At 53.5% G+C, this 21,076-nt stretch overlaps 2 protein-coding genes across 5 annotated transcripts; both read left to right on the top strand.

Moving 5' to 3' along the window:
• Positions 1-6,216: 6,216 nt before the first annotated feature.
• On the top strand, positions 6,217-6,969 carry LOC105191611 (uncharacterized). Its single transcript, XM_011155131.3, has one exon. It carries the CDS (start codon positions 6,222-6,224, stop codon positions 6,645-6,647), a length of 426 nt encoding a protein of 141 aa, XP_011153433.1. The 5' UTR covers positions 6,217-6,221; the 3' UTR covers positions 6,648-6,969.
• A 2,849-nt stretch (positions 6,970-9,818) lies between these two features.
• DopEcR (G-protein coupled receptor DopEcR) lies at positions 9,819-21,076 on the top strand. Of its 4 annotated transcripts, none has more exons than XM_011155096.3 (5): positions 9,819-10,085; positions 14,727-15,140; positions 15,557-15,776; positions 15,921-16,350; positions 17,872-21,076. In XM_011155096.3, the coding sequence occupies exons 2-5, from the start codon at positions 15,029-15,031 to the stop codon at positions 18,049-18,051; spliced, it is 942 nt and encodes a 313-aa protein (XP_011153398.1). In that variant the 5' UTR covers positions 9,819-10,085; positions 14,727-15,028; the 3' UTR covers positions 18,052-21,076. The 4 variants fall into 4 exon arrangements, with proteins under 4 accessions (XP_011153398.1, XP_019700834.1, XP_025154803.1 ...); XM_019845275.2 differs by lacking the exon at positions 9,819-10,085 and adding an exon at positions 10,092-10,246; XM_025299018.1 differs by lacking the exon at positions 9,819-10,085 and adding an exon at positions 10,092-10,255.

Below are 21,076 nucleotides of genomic sequence, written 5' to 3'. Positions count from 1 at the left end.
TTACGAGAGCGATAACGCTATTCCGGACAAAGCTCTCCTGCCCCGCCGGCTGCAAAGGTGTCACGGCGCGAAAAACGGATGTGGGTCGTGTGTGTGTGAGTCATATTCGCCGTGCACTCGCGAATTCCAGCGTTACCGGAACAAAGTTCCAGGTGATTAACGGAGCGGCGGAGGGAGGGAGCCGTGGAGCGCCGTGGGCGGGTGAATGCGGCTCTTTCAATGGCAGAATGCATCCCTTGAAAACGAGGAAAGAGAGAGAGAGAGAGAGAGAGAGAGAGGGAGGGGGAGGGAGAGACGTAGTCGGAGTTCCGCGGGTGTATTTATAAGAGCCTCGCTTTTGGTAGAAAATTGACGGTGACAGTTTCACAGTGGATAAATACAGCGCGTAGACGGGGGGGGGGGACCAGTCGAGAGAGTAGACGACGTCGATACCGGCGAGTCCGAGACTAATGAACCGGACAGAGGCATTTATCGTCGTAAAGTAGACGTGCACGAGCGCGAAAATACACCGGATCATTGTTAAAAATACCTAATGACACAGCCGCGACGGCGGCACACACCCGGCGGTTTGCCGCCGGTTAATTAAACGCAGCGCTTGCGATAATCGCTGTCATAAGCAGGAACCGCAACGCCGCTGACATAACGATCGACTCCGCCGCACGCATAATCCGCCAGCGTGCCATTCGCGCGCGCGCTAAAGCCTCGTGCTTATTATTTAGCAAGGAGAAATTAATAAACGTCGGCGATCATAAAGCGATGCGGAAACAAAGGGCAAGAAACAAGCACGGAGGATGAGACAGCGCGGCGGAGCACCGACTTCTCTCGACAACGACGACTTCCTATCCTCCGCGCGTCGTCGTCGTCGTCGTCGTCGTCGTCGTCGTCGTCTCCAGTCGTCGCGGGACGCGGACTTTTATATTTATAAGGTTACGCTGAAACATTCAGCTCCGCTGAATCGAGCCGGCAGCGCTCGCCGAGGGAATTGCACGTGAGACCGAGAGCCGTCGGTCGATTTTGCAACGTCGGTGCCGTGGAGAGTTACGTGCGCTGGAAGTCTCAGCGCAATTCCTGAATCACTTCGGCCACGACGTTACTCGAGAGACCAAGGTCAGTGGTGCAGCGGCTGCGGAGGCGAGGCCTCCGCTTGCCTTTTTGCTCGCCTTTTGCGCGCCGCGCGTTGGACGGCGAGGGCGTACGGACGGAGAGAGGAGCGGAATAATTGCGCGGATCATCGTCGCGTTATTGCCCATTAGATGGCACAGGGCGCAAAACACAGAAGCGCATCTCCGCGACCGGGCCGGCAGATAAATCAATGTGCACGGGATAACATACCGCGACGTCCCATTCCCACGAGAGAACGCGATCTACCCACCCTTCTCTTTTCTTCCTTTCAATCCCGTCCGCCCGCGACCTGCCCGACGATGCCGACGACACGTGACGAAGAGCGAAGATCGAAGAGCCGTCGCTCCTTCCATCTCTCTTTCTCTCGTACGCGCGCGAGCGCGCGCGCAATTTCGTTGACGCGCGAAGCGCCGAGATAGAAGCGTCTGCGAGAGACATGAAATTTTTCCGCTGTTACTTAGAAGACGGAAAAATACGCTGCTGCTTTAAAGGCGAAGGACACGACGAAGCCGGAGTAATGTTTCATGCGGACGGTGCCGGTGTGCGGTCGAACGAAACGCTTATGATTAATGCTGTCGACACCGCGTAGGAATGTTAATCGAGCTCGCGGCTCTCTCTCTCTCTCTCTTTCTCTCTCTCGTCCTTTTTTTTCCTCTCCCTCCTCGCCCGCGCCCTCGTCCTTCTTTTCCTGCGCCGCGCGCGCGCGCGCGCGCGATAAGTCTCGTTATCGAGACGATCGCGCGGAGATGTCGTCTCATTAATTACCGCTCGCGCACTTTATCCTGCCGATAATTTGTCGCTAGTCCGACCGGTTCGTCCTCACAATCAATTGCCGGCTCATCGGAGCCAGCGTAAGCAATCACGACGTTGCCTAACGATTAGTTATCCCCATATTTAGCTTTAGGCTGTGCCCCGAGTTACGGCCGCGTCGTCCGCGCGCGCGGCCACGTGTGTATTAGACGAGCGCTGAAGACTTCGCGGAGCGCTCGATACATTGTAATCCGCTTGTGTTCGAGCGAAACGTCCTCCAGTTCGCGGAAACGTCGCGGACGGATTCGCAGACGGTGCGCCCGTAAGGAGAGCGTATGATGAAAAGAATCATGCGCGCGCGCGTGTCTCTCTCACAAAGTGCGGAGAATTCCACTGAGTGGAGGGAAGTAATGTTGCGGAAGAAATTAATGACCGCGGTAAGTCGCTGAGGTCGTAACGACTCCATAAACTTTGACCTTTCGCCGAGAGAGAAAACACCTAAAAACTCGCATAATCGAGAACTAATCGGACGAAAATAATTCGCAACTGGCGTTTCGCTAAACGCGGCTCGACGCGCTTCGAGGCGCGGATTCAGCGGGGGAGGAGCCCGCGGAGAGACCGCTCGTTGCCGAAATAAATGACCGAATTGTCCACACGGGATTGTGCGCCGCGGACGCTTATTATTCCGATCAGTCGACGGGATTTATTTTCCATGCTCCCCTCTCACCGGCACGCGCGCGGCTGTCCCGTAATTAATTTGCATTAATTACGCCCGGCCGCATCGCGCGATCTGCGAATGTAAATTTCATGGAGGAACAATCTCGCGAATCGTAATCTCCGTGTCTCGCGCGCGGCACGAATATCAATGATAGATGACGTCGTAAATAACGAGACGCGATTTCCGTCAGCCGGAGCAAACCTCGGGAGAAGTTCATCGAAGATTGCTCCGTCGGGCCTCGGGGGGAGGGAGGGGAGGGAGGGGGGGACGACGAAACTGTCTCGCTCTTTCGCGCGCGCGCGCGCGCGCGCGAACGAGACGCTCGGCTCTCGACCGCCGCGGTATCGCTGACTCGTCGCTCATTTTATCGAGCAAATCTGCGATGCAACGTGCACACACCTCGTGTGTCGAGCGCGAAGGAGACCGAGAGAGGAGGCATCTCTGTTGCGACGATTAACGCAATCTCGCGCGCGCTTCGCGTTCCTCACGCGCCACGCACGCTCCGCGTGCGTACACGCGGACGGGGTGTACGAATAAAATACTATCAGTATCGTTCCGCCATTGTCCACTTTTCCAAAGCGACATCGATCGCTTCCTCTGTACACACGATATCGCACGATGCAACGTGTGTGTGTGTGTGTGTTGTGTCCAACCGTGCGCAACCCCTGATGCTCTCTAATTCTCGTACACCCGATGCATGACGCAAGCACGGACACATGCACCGCACTCAGGTCACGTATCCAGGCTCTGACCTACTGACACGATCCCGTGACGTCACGGGAGAGCGGTAGAGACGGCGAAAGGGTGGCAAGGCTGAACTAGGTGGGAGGCACTCTCCTCCTCCTGTCCCGACGAAGGAGATGTTTTCCTCGGCACGTAGCAGCGACGGGCTATGATTCAGAAAGTAAAAATACGAGCGCGCCACGCGCGTTTAAACGACACGCTGCCGAATCGATTCTCCGCTGCTGAAGCGAGCGGAGAAGACGTATCTCGTCATCGTTACCGCCGTCGTCGTCGTCGTCGTCGTCGTCGTCGTCGTCGTCGTCGCGGTGTGTAAAGCCGCTCACTACTCAACTATTCCAACGAAGTTCCTCTATAGACCCGCAGCGTGTCACGGTCGACTAATCGCCGCGCTCGCCAGCGGCCAACGTCAGACGATCATCCTAGGGGCGACGTCATCCTTTGTCTAAATTCTCGCGCTCTCCCGCACCGCTTCGTATGTTATTTTACAATTTTTTGTAGCCTCTTTACACGTACTTTCGAATCTCGAATCTTTCTCCCCCACGCGAGCGAAATATCCAGCCGCGATCCCGTCGCGACCACACAGAGACACGACCCGGCCGAGTCGCAGCCCGAAGGATATGAGAGATCATCGCGGAGAGAAGTCGCCATCGCCGAGAGCCGTCAACGTCAGCGACGTCAGTGGCATTTTCTCGGTTGGGTTAGCCCCGTCGCCGCTCGAGCACCCGCAGCCGACCTGAGAACCGGCGACGACGACGCCTCGCTCCTGTGCCATTGCGAAAAGTTTGCTCGGACTTCTGGCTTTTCCGAGAAAAAGAGAGACAGAGACAGAGACAGAGACAGAGACAGAGAGAGAGAGAGAGAGAGAGGGAGGAAGATCGACGCCTTGAATTTCGCTTCAAAAGTACGCGAATCAAATACAAGGAACTCGCGGTTCTAACGAAGTCGAGTACAGCTCATTACGCTCGGCGTCATCGAGGAGCGGACAACCACACGGTCGACCGCCACTCGTATACGACGTAAACGCGAATCTCGATGCACGCGTTCTTCCGGTTCACTAAGCGTTTCCCCGTCCCTTCCGCATAAAAAACCACCTCCGCGTGTTTCAACGACGGCCGTGCGATCGGCGTGCGACGTCGTCGTGCATTCGCACAACCGGAATACGCTATTCTCCGTCTGACACGCGGAAACTCGCGTTATCCCGGTCGCCTTGCACATCGTAATATACGGAATATCTGGAATATATCTCTCCAGTGTGTCGCACTTTTCTACCGTCCGTCGATGCGCCGAATGAGATGGCCCGTTGAGCATCGTGAATTTTCGCGATGTCGCCCTTGTCTGTCTCAACACGGAAGGTTATCCGTCTTCTATATAATAATACCCTATCCATCTGTCTGTCTCTCTCTCTCTCTCTCTCTCTCTCTCCCCCTCCCTCTCCCTCTCCTTTATCCCGCTCTGTGTGCTCTTCCTCAGAAATGTAACACGAAACGTTCCAGAGCGCTGTTAGTTCTATCGTCAAGCGACTGTGCGCTCATCCTGCTGGCGACTCGTATATCATGTCTTTATCGACAAGAGCTGAATCCTTAGTCTTGCACCTATTATACTTGAGTCGCCGCTAGCCCCTGTCGACAAGGCGGTTGTACGTTGAATTATTGATTCATATTGATTTGTGCATTATCAGCTTAATGTTTCCTTTCTCTATCTTTCGGTGAAACGAGCCTCTGTGTCTCGTGTGTCGCGATTACGGGTACCATGACTACATGATTTCGTTCACTTACGTTCATTGTACGGAAATTATTGCGTGCTCTGTGACACAAGGAGAGCAAAATTATAGCCCCGACGATGTGACTCGCGAACGGCGAATTTTTTCGTTGATCAGGAATCACTCCAAGTACCGAGCTCTGCCTCTCGCATCGATTTGCCTTGCAATCCTAGATTCCATCCAGCATCTTTCTTTCCACCAGGCGTTCACGGCCATTCTATGTTACGGATATTCCACTTTCTACCGATATCCCACTTTCAGGCAAAGCGCCAGCAAGTGAATCCATAAGGTCAATCTTGACGATAAAAACGTGCGGCCAATGCGAAATTCAGCCCCGAGGTCCCTGCCAAATAGGTCACTCCGATGGGAAGAAGAGATGGCGAAGGTTACGACGACGACTACGACGACTACGACAAGGACGACGAAAATGTCGCGCGCGCGCGCGCGCGCGCGGCCATAAAAGTCGCCGTGGCCGACACGCGCGAACGTGTTCGAGACGTACGGGCTCTAAGCGAATTACCTGGGATCCACACGTGGATCTCGAGGTGCACAGCCTTGAAACGCTACGACGGCCATGAAATCGATCGCCCGGCTGCGCGCGATAGTCTCTCGCGCGATCTTGAAACCGGGGCCAGCGAGAGGCCGAACGTATCACCTGTCGACTCGGAGCAGCGCGACGTTACATTATCAAGGATTTGTTCTCGCACGAACGATCCTCGGCACAACTTCTCCTCCCACGCCGCTTCCTGCCGACGTATCCCCCCGCGACGGCGGGGATCTTTACCGCGCCGTCGCTTCGTTATCGTTTCAAGTGACCAAGCCCGACATCGATTTCAAACGATACGACGTCGCACGTCGGCCAGACGCGCCACCTCCGTCACCTTCCGCTCTCTCACTGGAGTCTTACTCACCGTCGTCGACTTCTTGACTTCTCGGCGCGACGAAAAATCACCGACTCCGACTCCGTTTGCTTGTCGCGCGATCAACCTCGCTCTCAAGCTATCTCTACGAGACGGCCGACTCTCTCTCTCCCTCTCTCTCTCTCTCTCTCTCTCTCTCTCTCTCTCTCTCGTAGAGCAAGCGCAACTTTGTAACAACATTTCAAAGCGTCCACTTACTCGCTCACAGATGCTCTTCGTCTGGGAGCGGACGTCGAATCTCAAAGCCAGTCCGTGGTTAGCCTGGGTGACGACGGCCGTGGTGCTGTGGCGTTGCCGAAGTCGCATCGCCCGGGCGGTCCTCGCGGTCTCGCCGCTGAGATTGCTGAGGAGGCGAGCCAGCGATCCGCCGGTCAATCGGAAGATACCATCCACGATGATTCTGAAGCAGCGCAAGCGGCACAACCCCGCGCACCTGCACAAGCACAAGACCGCCAATATACGACGTGTCAAGCGACTGGGCACCGGTGACGGCCCGCACGTGGCCAGCGCCGTGTCCATGATCCAAGCGGGACCTCAGATTCACTACAGGGTCACCAGGAGCGGCAGGGTCTACGGGAAATATGCGAACAAGGTCGCCATCCGGAATGGAAGCGGTATTCAAGAAAGCCATTGACGCTGCATTAGGATTATCGAGCTCTCAACCACCGTCCTTGTCCCTGTGCTTGTATGTGTATACGTGTGTGTGTGTGTGTGTGTGTGTGTGAGTGAGCGTGCCACGTGATCGTCGTGGTCGTCGACGTAATTCCATGCCCCTTGAAACAATGTAAATATACACGTTGCATTTCTACCTCTCTTCCTCTGTGACGCACAATCTGTCTTTTTCTTGTGTTGTCGTTTGGTGTAAAATTTCCGTCCGCGCGCGCGCTGCTCTCTTCGAGTTCCAATTCTTTTAAATCTCAGCTTGAGCCCGAGAAAGAGAAGCACTTGTGACGGTTCCCCGCGTCTCCCGAGGGCCGAACGGTCTGGTGGAAATCCAACCGGAATTCGTAATCATTGCGCGCTGATTTTCAACACAGCCGTATACTCGGTAAAATCCAATAATGATGTCTTAATTGAACAAGTGGCCGCGGTTAGAGAAATTTAATAAAAACTCGTTACGACCACCACACGTGCGGGCCGTCGAATATTTTTACGAGTCAATAAATACACGGAGGAACGGAGATGTTTTCGTTGGTGTTCCGAAAACCAATTAGCGCGCAACGTTACGAGGGAAGTTTAAACAAAAAAATTGGCAGCCGACGCGGTCGATAGCGACCTTACGCTTCCCCGAGAAGCACATTTTCTGCCAATTATATTACAATCTCCGCTCGCCCGAGAGCGATCTCTCCCCGCTCGAAGAAGGTTCGACGAGTATTCCCGTAAGAAAGACCGCAAATCACATTCGTTCTCGGCGCACTTTCAAGCGCTTGCTAAAGATCTCCCCGGAGAGGGCATCCAGCGTTTCGGACTTTTCGCTTTGCGTTCATCTCCCTCCCGGCCAGCCACAAATCAATAGCTGCGTTTAGGAAGTCTAGTGCGTTCATACAGAATATTCCCGCAACTTGTTGCGGAAGCGCGCTGTCTTTCGCCCGCGCATTTTTGTATTAGAATTAATGCATCCTCGACTGAAGCCGCGTCCGAGCTATATTTCGAAAGTGCGAGCGACCGAAAATTTGAAAGAATCTTCGCGAATCAACGTTCCGGCCATTTCGTTCGTTCATATCCGTCTCTCTCCCCCACCCTCTCTCTCTCTCTCTCTCTCTCTCCTCGCGAAAACTTTCGCGCACCGCGCACAGCTCGTGTATCAATAAGAAAACAAAAGAGACGAGAAGAGAAACAATCTCCGGCTCGGCTCGCGTCCTCGAATCTGGATTTTTCCACGAAGGGGAGACTTCCCCGCGCGCAATTGGAATGACGGAACGTCTAAAAACGTCTTTCCCTAAGCTGTCGCGCGCGAACGGTGTATCGCGGGAAAGCGCTTGTTGGCACAGCCCAAGTAACAATGAAATGCCGCAGAACTTTCGTATCAGAGATGTGCCAATTTGACGGCACAATGCCCGCGGTTTCAGAATGAGCGAGCGTATGGAACATGTGCGCCGTCGAGAGCAGAATAGTGGGTAACTGTGCTAAATTTAATCATTCAGCACCCCGGCCACGTCAGTGACATCAGGATCGCGCTCGCTGCGTTATCCGCGCAGGATTTCAGGGGACGGGACGCGCGACACGACGCGCGCGTGCCGCTCGCTTTAGAATTGCGCCGCGACGCTCTCGCCGATCTCGGAGAATCCGGAGCTCAGACGCGAGAGGAGCGAAAAGAGCAAGAGAGAGACGGACGCGACCGTTCGAGATCCGAGAATCCGTCCGTGTGACGGTCGCGAGAGAGGAAAATCCTCATTACACATTCGGGATTTAATCGCGAGAACTCGAGCACATATAGACGTACACACACACACATACACACACACACACACACGCGCGCGCGCGCGCGCGCGCGAGCGTAGCTCTCGAGTGCGCTCCGCAAAAAATAGTTTACGGTCGGGCGAATTAACAATTCAAATTGGAACCTCGCCGTCTCGGCGGCGAGGGAAATGATTGAGCTAAAATTATCGCCAAGACGGCAGCATTAATATGCGACAGTTCCCGACTTCCCTGTCTCTCTCTCTCTCTCTCTCTCTCTCTCTCTCTCTCTCGCGCGCGCGCGCTCTAAATTACCGCCGCGAGACACCGAATAAAATCCTGATGAGCTGTCTAAAGGCCTAATTTGAATTTCCGTCTGGTGTAATTAACACATCGTACATGAACGCTCGCGCGCCGAGTCGATTCCCCGGCTTTAATCAAAGGAGGCGCGAATAAATTAGCGGGAGGCGACTCGATTGACGCGCGATTACGGCCAGCCGACGCGACGGAGGAACCCCCCAGCTAACTCGGCTCCGATGAGGAAGCGACTAACGCGAAGATTAACAGCGTTTCGGCCGACGCGAGGAAGATATACACGCGCTACTGAAATTACACGCGGCGAACGATCTCGTGGCGTGGAGCGAGCGTGGGGGGAACAAAGGGGGGGCAGGAGAAACGCCGACACGAGGAGCAGCCGCGAAGCACGACGGTGAAACGGCGGAGAACGAAAACGCCGAAGGGCTGGACTGATCGAACGGAGCGCGACGATCGATAAGAAAACATCACGAGTTACTCGGGCGACCGAGGACGACCTCGGGGATGCCGTTTCCACGTGATTTCTCAAGCCTCGTTATCAACAGGCTCTCATCATTCCCTGCCGTTATTAGCCGTTCACGCGGCCGACAGTGGCCAAGTCCGACGAGCTAGAGCGAGCTTCCCTCGCCGCGGCGGGAAGGGAATGCGAGGGCCGTTGCGCGAGCCGTGACGACGACGCTGCTGGTCGACGCGCGCAGTCTCGGGGTGCTCGGCGGCAGTCGCTCGCGACGGCAGGGTCGCAGCCTCGAATGCGCCGCGAAAATGCCCGGATGGGAAAGGGTGGATCGGGGGCGGCGCGCAAGCGTCGTCGGTGTCGTATCGACGCCTCGACGAGCCCGGGCCGAGGGAGAAAAGCGGACTTCTCGCCGCCAGTAGTGGTAGAAGTCCCGGTCGGGACCGAACGAGAGTGCAAGTATGCGCGTGTGTGCATAGCGGTGTGCTTCTGCGAGTGCATCTCGAGTGCGTCTCCCTCGCAGCAGCAGCGGCGGCGGCGGCGGAGGTGGTGGCGGTGGCGGCGGCGGCGGCGGCGGCGACTACGGTGGCGGTGGCGGCGGCGGGAGAAACAGGGACGCTGAGGAACGACGACGTCGCCATACGGACGACTGCGACGACGACGAGAAAGAGGACGACGAGCGCGACGCGTTTTATCAGCGTCTCTCGCTCGTCGCTGCTGACTCAGCCGGATCTCACGCGGAGGGAAAAGTGGCGCGCGAGAGGGTGCACGAAGAAAGAAGGAGAGAGAGAGAGAGAGAGAGAGAGAGAAAGAGAGAGAGAGAGAGGGAAAGAGCGTCGCAGGAGGCTGTGAGAGGCGCACCGGCTGAGCTGCTGGTGTACACGCGATCAGGATGCGACCGAGGAGGTACGTGCTGCTGTCGTTTCAACGTGGCCAAAGATGGCAGTGAGCCGCGGACGCGGTGCCGCGGAATGTTTCGGAAGGCTGCGGATGCTGCGGGATGGACCGCGACGCGCGACGTCGTTCGGCCGTTCAGTCGCACGCAGGATGTTTCACCGCCGCGCTAGGTAGTCCGTGTGCGTCCTTCTCGGTTCAACATCTGTGTTTCTGCTGCTTCGTTTCTCTGATCGCGCGACGCGACGCGACGCGACGCGACGCGACGCGACGCAGGTGAGAGCGTCTCGGAGGGCAGCGAGAGGCGAAAGAGCGGGAAGACGGAGCGGGAAGCAAGGCGCTCGGTGCGGTCCGCTTCGGGTTTCCTCGTGACGAGTGATAGTGGTCCTTCGAGTGCCACTATCGCGGAGGGTAGTCTTGCGCGATCCTGGACGCGGATCCGCTTGCTCTCGCGAAGATACCCGACCGTCCAGGCGCGCGTGCAGCCAGCGCAGTCTCGTTGTTGACGTTGTCGACGGCATTGCAACCCTCCTCCGCTGGCTTCAGCTCGCGCTGTACCCCCCCTCTTCCGTTCTACCCTCCAAACATCGCGTCTCGCCGCGGGTATAAGTGTCTCGATGTATTCTTCACTGACGATTCTAACGAACCCATGATAAAATTGCGTATTCATGTGTAACGCCACGCCGACCGCCCTCTCTGCCCACTCCCGTGTGACATCGCGCCGTGCGGCAGCTCGATGTTTTGGCAACCCCGTGGAGAATGAATCCCTCGTGTCCGATCGCTGTCTCTCCCATCGGTTCATGCTCCATTTCAGGCTCGGTCGATCGGTATCTGTTACTCGTGTCGTTAATCGTGTCCGTTAATCGTGTCGTCGGTGACGAACGTCGGTTAATCAACATTGTCCAATCAGATCTAAAACGACGACTTTCCCCGACTATTTATCAAACCCGGTGACGCAGCGGGTCGGGGATGATGCGATCTTCCAAACCATATCGATCGAAAAGCATTTGTTCGCGGATGGATTCGCTTTTTCGTACTTTTTAGCCCTTTTGACTTGGCACAAAATCTCCACAAAGAGCCGCTAATGAGTGCACACACGGCGAACCCCGTTGAAATTTCACGTCGCGAGCCGAACGGAGCCACGCGGACGTATCGGCTCGGGAAATTTGCGATGTGCATTGACTCGCGCGCGCGTCCATCTCTCTCTCTCTCTCTCTCTCTCTCTCTTTCTCTCACTCGCGTGGCGCATCCCTTATCGCGACACATGCGCATGACTGGGCAAATATTCGGTTAACTAAACAAAAGAGAGCGGCCATCCGTCGCTGAGTCGGGCACGGCTTCGGTCGTCGTCGTCGTTATCGTCGTCGTCGCCATCCTCGTCGTCGTCGTCGTCGTCGTCGTCGTCGTCGTCGTCGTCGTCGTTGTCGTCGTCGTCGTCGCACATCTCGATAGGAGAGAGAACGCTCTCGCTCCGGCGATAATTGAAGAGCCCCGCTAGGAAAAGCGTCGTTCCGTGCTTTCTTTTTTGTTAGCCGCAATGAGACCGCGCCGTTGATTGCCGTCGGATATGAGAATGGATAAAAATAGCGACGGTTCGAACCCGCGAGGTCGCGTCGTCGGATCAACTCTCTCATTCCCGCTAGTGTAGTCGCGCGCGTGCGGCCAACATATTAGGAGCTGTGAATTAGATTAAAGAATTAAACTCTAAAGATTAAGTCTGACATGCTTAATCGAGTTAGATCGTCGGTGTCTCGGTCTTGGGCGACGGAAAAGTCGAAAATGTGATCCGCGTCTACCCGACTCGTTGCGGATCAGTGTGTACATCTGTGAGAGTCAAATTGACAGAATGATATGTTGTCGTGCAAATTAGACGACATGAGAATTCTCGCCCCGCGGGCGTCGCTTGCTTTATATTTACATCGCGAAATCACTCGCTCGCTCGTGTCCGCGTGATATCACGATAGGAGTTGCTCGCGCTCGTACACGAGATATTATCCTGTGAAATAATGCTCATGATACGCCGGAACATCGTCCGAAACGTCGTTTGACATTTCTCCAACGGTTCCCTACATACAAACAGACGAATCTTGCATAAGTTTGTTTCTCAAGTCACGCCACGCAGCAGCAAATATATGCAACGGCTCTTCCGCGCATCGAATGTTCCCGAATATATTCTCCGAATATATTTTCGCCTGTAGACTCTCCGATTAAGTCGGAGTTGATTCTGGACAGTTGATTTTAGCTTACTTCAACGAGGAAAATCCTGCTGTTCTCCTGCCTGTTATATTCATCCAGCGACTGTCTGTGCTTGCAAAATTACTCATCCCCGTGACTGAATTTGAAGTCGAAAATGTGCGTCCGCTGACATAAAGTTCGCGTGAAATTGACTGACAAATAACGCTCCGTAGCTCGCTCGCTTCTCGTCAAACTCAGTTTGCGAGAAATCCCTCATTTCCGATGGCGAACTTTTCATCAGCGTTAAGGTATTTTCCGATAATCGAGAACTGTTTGGTACCTCGACATTTTTACCGAGGAGACATCAATCCCGAGTTAACCGGCGAATAGCGGGAGAGATATCCAACAATTTTTCGGGCTATTGTCACTCAGGTCGGCGAGTCATCAACGAGATTGACTCGAGTTAATTATCACACAAACGGTATCTCCGTGTCCACTCAAGAGAAAATCACGAGTTCTTACGATTTCTTTTATTTCTATTCAGGTTTCAAAATCGATCATACCGACACTCGGCGCGCACGACGCGAAGGGAGAACATAAAATCGTCTCTCCTCCGTCGCTCTTTCCTTCGGAAAGTAAAATATTTTTCTCGTAAAGCCAGACGCATTTTCTTCGATCAATGTTACCGCGCCGCGGTGGAGAAACAAGCTACCTGCCGTTATTTCGTGTTCCGGTAATCTCGCCGATCGACATCTGTGCTATGCGTTCTCTTTTCTCTCCCTTTCTCTTCCTCCCTCCCTCCCTCCCTCCCTCCCTCTCTCTCTCTCTCTCTCTCTCTCTCTCTCTCTTCCCCTCTCTCTCTCTCTTTCTACGTTCTCTAAAATAGGAAAAATCGGTAGCAAAGTCACGCGCCGTGGAAGCGACCGACCGGTGGGCGGCGAGGCGAGAGAGCAGCGAGCGTAGCAACGTAATTGCTTAAGCCGTATAATACACACGGGGCTTCATTAAGCTGCTTTTCATGTAACAAAGTCTCGAGTGTCGCATGTCGACGCTTACGACGCTTTGCTTATAATTAAGCAGACATTATGGACGATAATTGCGACACGTATCGATCTTCGAGTCGATTACGTCGCTTTCATGCGGGCAAACGCCCACGCATCGGTCAGAGCGCTGCAGCTGCTTTTGAATTGTTGCGGACTCGCTGAAAGGCCAGTCCGATGGAAAACGCGATCTGAATGCCCGTGGAAGCGTCCGGCCGAAGATTCCGATCCCCGTCGAACGGGTTTATCTCCGCGAACTTGGCGGATCGCATCTTCGAGGCCGTTCCCTTTGTGAGAGAGGAACTTGAATCTTGGCCCGCAAAACTCTCTCATCGGAAGATCGTCGCGAGCGCGCGAGAGCGCGAGACGATTGCGTAATCTACACGTTTCTGTCATGCTCGCTGGAGCGAGCGGAAGAATTATCTTCGTCTCTTTACTCGAACTCGACGCGCAACATTTCACGTCATGCGAGTGCAAAGTGTGGCGCCGAGTGTTCGTGTGTGCGCACTCCGAGTCTCATGATTAATTACCATCACGCGCAATCGTCGCGCATCGAGAGAAGCGCCCGTCGCGGATAATCGCGTGCAAAAAGTGCGATGCACTCGGCCGGATGTGTATGTGTGTGTGTGTGTGTGTGTGAGTTATGTGCAATGTCAAGGATTCCAAGACTCTGTCTTCACATTCACGCCCGTTTTTCACCCTCGGTTTCGCGTGGTCGACGGTGTCACGTGTCGACGTGTCATCGGGCCCGCGCCGCGTAAAATGCGGCCGCTCCGCTTTAATTCGGGAAATGCGACGGACGGCACACGATGCTACGCGATGCTACGCCCCTCCATTCAGGGATCGACCCCAGCTAAATTATGAATGGCGGTCGATACTTAGGGAAAGCGTCGCGCGAGTCGTTCGCGGGTACGCTCCCACAAGGGAAGAGCTACGTGGCTTTCGCGGTAAAATAAAAAAGGAGAAAAAGTACGACGGTGCGACACGACGACGACGACGACGACGACGACGACGACGACGACGACGGTGGAGTGAGGTGGTATTATCGACACGAACGATCCAGAGACTTGTCCAATACCGTCGCTACACGCTGTGTTATCCGACCCATCTACCCCTCGGGATTCAATTTTCCCCGCGTCGCCCCTCTCATGGGCGAGCTACGCTGACACACTGACCCCAAAGTCGAGGATGACCCACAGCGGTCGTCCCTTTCTCTCTCTCTCTCTCTCTCTCTCTCTTTCTCTCTTCTTCGTTCGATGAAATTTTCATTATTCCCGATAAGCGGCTGTTCGTTTTGTTTCGGTATTAGAATCAAACCCTGCCGATTGTCACCCGCGTTCATTCTCATTCATGTATTCATGCATTCATATCGAAGAGAACGGGGGAAACACTGAGAGCTAATAAGAAACCGCGAGCGTTGATTCTCTGGCGTTTGCAGTGACACGATTACATCGATCGTATACCAAGATCCTCGAAGACACGACCTCGATATCGAGGACTCATTAGCCTAAGGACCCTCCCTAAGTAACATCCCTCTCCGGGGGGCGCGGAGTGACCTCAGGAAGGAGACACGTAACGAAGAGAAGAAGGCAGAGAGACGCGCAGAGACGCCACCAGGAGTGGGGCCGGTGCAAAACTTGGCGGAGGGCCCGGTACTTGGCAGCGAGAAGATCGCGAAGAAGGTGAAGGGTAAAAGCATCTAAGGGCGGGTGAGGGGATGCAGCTCGAAAGGGTGGCGGCATGGAGGAGCCCTCGTTGGAGGCTCTCATGCAGGCGGGCCTTATCTTCGTGGTCGGCGTCGCCATCATCCTCTCGAATCTCCTCATCATCGCCACCTACCTCAACTTCCGCGGTAAGCTTCCTGACCTTTCTCTTTGGGTGCGCGTTTTTAACTTTATGTTTATAATGTTGACTTTAGCCGTGTTAGGCGCGCGACCGAGCCGAGCGTGCTCTTGCCGCTCGAGTGCATCCGTCCCTTTTATTCGCCTCCTTTGCGCACAGCATGTTTATAACGAAACTCCCTTCCTCTCTCTCTCTCTCCCTCTCTCTCTCTCTCTCTCTCTCTCTCTCTCTCTCTCTCTCTCTCTCTCTCTCCCTCCCTCTCTCTCTCTCTCTCTTTCTCTTCGATGATGAAAACCGTGTGTAACTTGATTACGAGCGGAACAACCCTTTAGTCTTTAGTCGATTAATTGAACGTCACATCCGTCGGCGGAATCATGCGTGGTAAGGCTCTAGAGTCATCGCTCTAAGAAAGTTTCGTTTGCGCAGGTCCCTCCGAGGTGATAAACTACTACTTGCTATCGCTCGCCTCTGCAGATCTTCTCTGTGGTCTGTTGGTGGTACCGCTCTCGGTGTATCCGGCATTGGTGCGAAGATGGGTCTACGGAGACATCGTGTGTCGACTGGTCGGTTACCTGGAGGTGACGCTCTGGGCGGTATCGGTGTACACCTTTATGTGGATCTCCGTGGATCGATATCTGGCTATCAGGTGGGCTATTAGAGAGAGAGAGAGAGAGAGAGAGAGAGAGAGTGAGAGAAAGAGAAATGAACGCAGGGCACGTTGATCGATCGATCGATCGCAGCCACAGGAATACGTTTGTGACGAGTCGCCCGGTGCGATCCTCCGTTGCAGGAAACCGCTGAGGTACGAGACGGTACAGACGAAAACTCGATGCCAATGTTGGATGGTCTTCACGTGGATCAGCGTGGCGATGATGTGCTGCCCACCCTTGCTCGGCTTCAACAAGCCGATCTTCGATCGCGAGGCCTTCATCTGCATGCTCGACTGGGGCAACATGGCCGCGTACACCATCACGCTGTCCATCCTCGTGCTGGGACCGTCGGTCATCACCATCGTCTACACGTACTCCTACATCTTCTCCATGATGAGGCGATTAAGGTCCGGCGTACTGATTCACGACAAGGAGTATGCCACCGCGCTGTCGGAAAATCTCAGCAACCCGAGTCATATCATGTCCTTTGTCCTCGTGCTGACCTTCTGGGTGTCATGGGCGCCGTACGCCGGGGTAAGGATATACGGGCTCCTTAACGGACCTCCCGAGGTGAGCTTCTCCTTCTGCCCAATTTCTTCATCTCTAGATAAGCTGTAGATAAATCGGTAACTTTTATCCATGAGATATCTTCCAGAATCGGTTTTCTTCACCTGTGTAAAGTTTGTATCCGGCAGATAAATTTATTCCGTAGCGGAAGCAGCGGATATCTGGCAGATGTTGATTTCGGTGCCCTGACATAACATAAAAGTTACAAGAATACGTAATCGTTGCTGTTTTTATGGAAACACAAACATAACAATGGATTCGTTGCTCGTGGATATTAATATTTTTGAATCTGATGGTGATGATGAATTTGTGGAAAGAAGACGAGGAAAGTTTCTCGAAGCAGCGTTGCAAATTTTGTCCCCAGCTTCGTTTTTATCTTTTCATGTTGTTGCATTGCATTCTTTTATTTTCGATAATATATTTATATTTTAATCTCGATACCCAAATAATCTCGATTACCAAATCAATTTCAGTTTTTGTCAAATCTGTTTCTCTTTCTGCCTTCTGCCATTGAATCGGATAGTTTCGACACTTTTGCGAAACCGAAGTTAACCGAAGATAGGCTCGAAAATATTTATTATCGCAAAATATAACATCACTTGAGAAGAATATGTTGGCCAGTTGGTCGTAGAACTGGCCCGGAGAAGAATATGTCGCTCGTAGAATACGGTAATTTATAGTAAATTTTATGTCGAAAGTTAGTAGTAGTGAAGAATAACTATCTGTTAGATATGTAACCAGAGGTTTCAGTGAAGAGAACAAATGTTTAGTTATCTGACGGATATCTTTATCTGGAAGATAGCTATTGGGAGATGCGAAGAAACCGGGCATTAGTGCGCGATTCTGTTCGCTCACACACATACACACACACATTGCGCCTCAAATGCCAGTTTAACTGTTTACACGCGAATAACACCGATGACGTTAACGTTACTCCCTGACGGCCGCGGCGTGTCGTAAAAAGTGACAATTTTCTGAAGACGCGCCGGCGTCAGGACGACTGCAATGACAGCGGCACGGCACGGGTCTAAAAATAGCTCGGAACTTCGCGAAAGGAAGCATTGAAAATGACGCGATTAAAAATGTAGGTCGACTCGTTTGCGAAGCGGAGCAGGTTAATAGAGAATGCTCGACATGCGGCATATAAGTATAAGAAGTTCGCTTACGCGGGAACGCGTACAGCACGTGCAGCCTGAGGAACTGCCCCCTCCCCCCTCCGGGCTGAGATTTCTTATCCTCCCTCCCTCCCCCCCCCCCTGGCGTCTGCCGCATCGCCACGCGTGCGCGAGAGAGAACGTACGATCTCTGATTTATTCAAGACGAACTTTGTTCCGCCGTCGCTGAAAATTCAATTCTCGCGTGCCTTCTTGATCTCGCCGGCGCCGGCGATGCCGCTAAATATCGCGCGATAACTTGGACCTCTCCGACCGCGCGCGCGCGCGCGCGCGCGGTTGCAGGGGAGGATCGATCCTCTGACGGTCGAGATCTTATAGCCGGAACCCGGCTTTTTTGTGTCACCCCCAGGTCCGATTTCTACACTTCTCCGTGGTGTGGCTGGGGGTTGCGAATAGCTTCTGGAAGGCGGTCGTCCTCAGCACTCTGAGTCCCCAGTTCCGGCTGGCCGCGCGAGTGCTCTGCCTCACCCTGTTCTGTCGGCACAGGCGGCTTCCGCCGGAACTCCTCGGCCTCGACGACGACGACTAACGCAACATCGACTACGTCTATACGAGCAGCAGCGCTTCTCCACCTTACGTTCTACTACTTTTACCGCGGCGCCTACCTTAGAGCGTCGCTTTTGTCTCTTCTATTTAAGGATCGTTCTCGCGTCTCGGCGCAGCCCGCAGCGCGACTCCTTCCTCCGTGACCTCGCGCTCGCGGTCACACGAGCGCGACGTCGGCCTCCGATCCGCTGATTCGAAGATGGAAGGAACTCGAGGGGAAAGACGCAGAGATACGTCGGACGACGAGATCGAGGAGATCTACCGCTGCGATGTCGTCTTGCATTTCGCGCGTTTCTCTCCCGGCGAAGCTCCAAACTCGCGAATATTTTGTCCACTTGCTACGACTACGAGAATTGTTCGAAGCAGTCTGTCTGAGCAGTCGGCCTCTCGTTGCCTCTGGTCGCCGTGACGAAGACATATCAGCATCGCGCGACGCGACGCGCCGCGCAGCGCGAAGTGAACACGCGCGGACGGAGACGCGCGGCAAGCTGCTCCCCGAGAATTTTGCGAGACGCGTTGCTGGCGGAACTCGGCGACTCCGCCGATGCGCGTCCATTTCTCTTAAAGAACAAAAAAAAAAGAAAAAAAATTTATTCTCGCTTCGCTCAAACACGCTAGAGTCCGTTAATTAGAGTCTCGTTTAAGCCGGGACGAATTTCTGCGTCGTCGCACGTGAGACAAAACGAAGAAACGATGTGTGTCGCTCCGCGGTATTTGAGAAACTAATCGTCGCCTAGTCTACGTCGTAAGAACCACGCTCAATAAGTGTCGTAGCGTATTATGCGAAAAAAAAAGAAAGAAGAAAAAACAAAAAGCAAAGCAAAACGAAAGAGAAGGTAGGAACAAACGAGAGTTACTAACGATTGTCGCGCGAGCGGGCCGCAGATACAAAATCGTCAAACCGATATATATATATATATATATATCCATTGAATGAAACGACATTACGCCGGAATTACAGTGCAGGGAGAGAAATCTAGTCAATTAACGGAGATGCCTCTACGAATGTGACGCGTCGTCGGCGACGAGGTCTGCGTCGTCGAAGTGTCGTCGTGCCCGTAGAACGCCCTCGGACAGATGCAAGAATCGAGTGCCGAGAGCGTGCCAGTGTTTACGCCCTTTTTTTAACGCTCTTCCTCTCTCACACCCGTGACGCGGCCGGCTCTCCCTTTCTTGCGCGCGTCTTCTCTTTCTCACTCAAGGCTGGTACTCGCCAGCTCGACCGGAAAGAGAAGGCGCGTGTGTGCGCGTATGTGTCCTCTTTTCGAGATCTAGCTGGGCTCTCGTTAGCTTCCTCGACGTGCTGGGTCGATAGGATCAACTATCCTTCCTCCTCCCACCTCCCCCCTCTCCCCCTCCCCCCAACGATCAAATCAAAATGTCGTCGTTTAATCTAATTCTTAATCCAGATCACGCGAGTTTTGCGGGCCGATCCTGACTCGGCGCCCGCTGTAAAAGCTTTATTACTAATCTTGTACAAAGCGCTACAAACAAAAATCGGCTAGTTGCGACTTTTTTGCATGAAAGCGTAAACTATTGCGTCCAATTTTCGCACGTCTACGTGAACTATGACGACTCGAGGCGCAATTTCGAACGAGAGCTACGTACTGGGATAGTATTCGAGCGGCGGGAAATTTTGCCGCAGCTGGAACCGGAGTCGAAATACTTGAGGAAGATGCAAGATGACGAGAGAGAGAGAGAGAGAGAGAGAGAGAGAGAGAGAATATATGTGTCGGAGGTATGGGTGTAAAGTGGCTTGGCGAAATAATCTTGAAGAATGCGCGATGTCTGTATACGCGAAGAAAAACGGACCCTTCGACCGAAATTAGATTCACGACGGTTGCGCAATCAACAAATGCAGTTGCAGGGCGCAGACTTGCTAATTCGCCTCTTTTGACGTGAAAAATCCCGATCTTCTTGCGATTTGTCAAATTGCAGCTTGCTGCAATGAAGATTGCGACGACACGCGGCATACGCGCGTGTACGTTTAATGTAATATTAACTCGATTGGTATTAATTGGGTAAACTTTTGGAATAGCGGAATAGTGGTTTTCAGAGCGCAATACAGCTTCCTCGTCTGTGTCGAAGGGTTCGGGCGACTAGCGGACGTGATCAGGATTCGCGGAGCCTGTTACGAACAACAGTTAGAACGCTGGAGTCAAGCGTCAAGCTGGCTGGACCGCCGCGTAACGCCGGCAAGATGAAAAGGGAAGAGTGCGATGTTTGCCAATGTTTGCTCGTTATTATTATACGCTCCTGAGTAGTGCTCGCGTGGATGTGTGGGCGCGTCCCGGTGTTTTTTTCAACGACGGACTTATTAACTCCGCAGAAACGAGAATCAGTAACGCGAGAAATCGATGTCTAGCATGAAAAAAAAAAAAAGAAAAATCTCTCAGCTTCTATTTTTTACTCTAGACACTGTAACACGTTTCAATCGAGGGTGTAACACTTTTCAACTCTAAGGAAAACTGTCCCGATGGGAGCGCTTGGACGCTGTTTAATTCGCGGCATTTTTTCAACGCGGGGCCGCAGGGGCGCGCAGCCGCTCCTCCCGCGGATGACGCTCCATCACGACGCTGTATTACGATGTCTTGCCTATCACAACGGAATCAAACAAGAGCAAAAGAAAAAAAGAAACTATCGACTGTCTCCTAGTTCGAGCGTTAGCTATGTAAATCGCAAACCCGGCTAAAAAAAGCAACGTAACGCAGGTTCGATCGCAATTTGAGTGAGAACATTTCGGGGGAATGTTCGAGGATCTCGCGAGAGATCCGACGAGAGAAAGGCCATTACGACTTCGTCGTACGTTCTTCTTTTCGTACATCACCGGAAATTGTTACACGTGTTGTTATTGTCAGTACAATGAGTAACGGCGACCAGTAATCGCGTTGACCACAAGACGCACCATCGTTCCTCGAGTCAGCTCGACGGCGAAGGCACGCGCGGCTTCGCGCAACGGCATTACTTATTGCGCTGGGAATAATGAAAATAAAAACAAATCAAAGTAA

The sequence above is a fragment of the Harpegnathos saltator genome, unplaced genomic scaffold (assembly GCF_003227715.2).
Source record: "Harpegnathos saltator strain DR-91 unplaced genomic scaffold, Hsal_v8.6 scaffold250, whole genome shotgun sequence".
NCBI classification, from domain to species: Eukaryota; Metazoa; Arthropoda; class Insecta; order Hymenoptera; family Formicidae; genus Harpegnathos; species Harpegnathos saltator.
This window is presented reverse-complemented; position numbering and strand designations above follow the sequence as displayed.

Bases quoted from the DNA above. Each gene is read 5' to 3' on its own strand.
- LOC105191611 (XM_011155131.3), top strand. From the start codon at position 6,222: ATGCTCTTCGTCTGGGAGCGGACGTCGAATCTCAAAGCCAGTCCGTGG.
- DopEcR (XM_011155096.3), top strand. From the start codon at position 15,029: ATGGAGGAGCCCTCGTTGGAGGCTCTCATGCAGGCGGGCCTTATCTTC. The intron at 15,141-15,556 runs GTAAGCTTCCTG...TCGTTTGCGCAG, and splicing joins CACCTACCTCAACTTCCGCG to GTCCCTCCGAGGTGATAAAC. The intron at 16,351-17,871 runs GTGAGCTTCTCC...TGTCACCCCCAG, and splicing joins TCCTTAACGGACCTCCCGAG to GTCCGATTTCTACACTTCTC.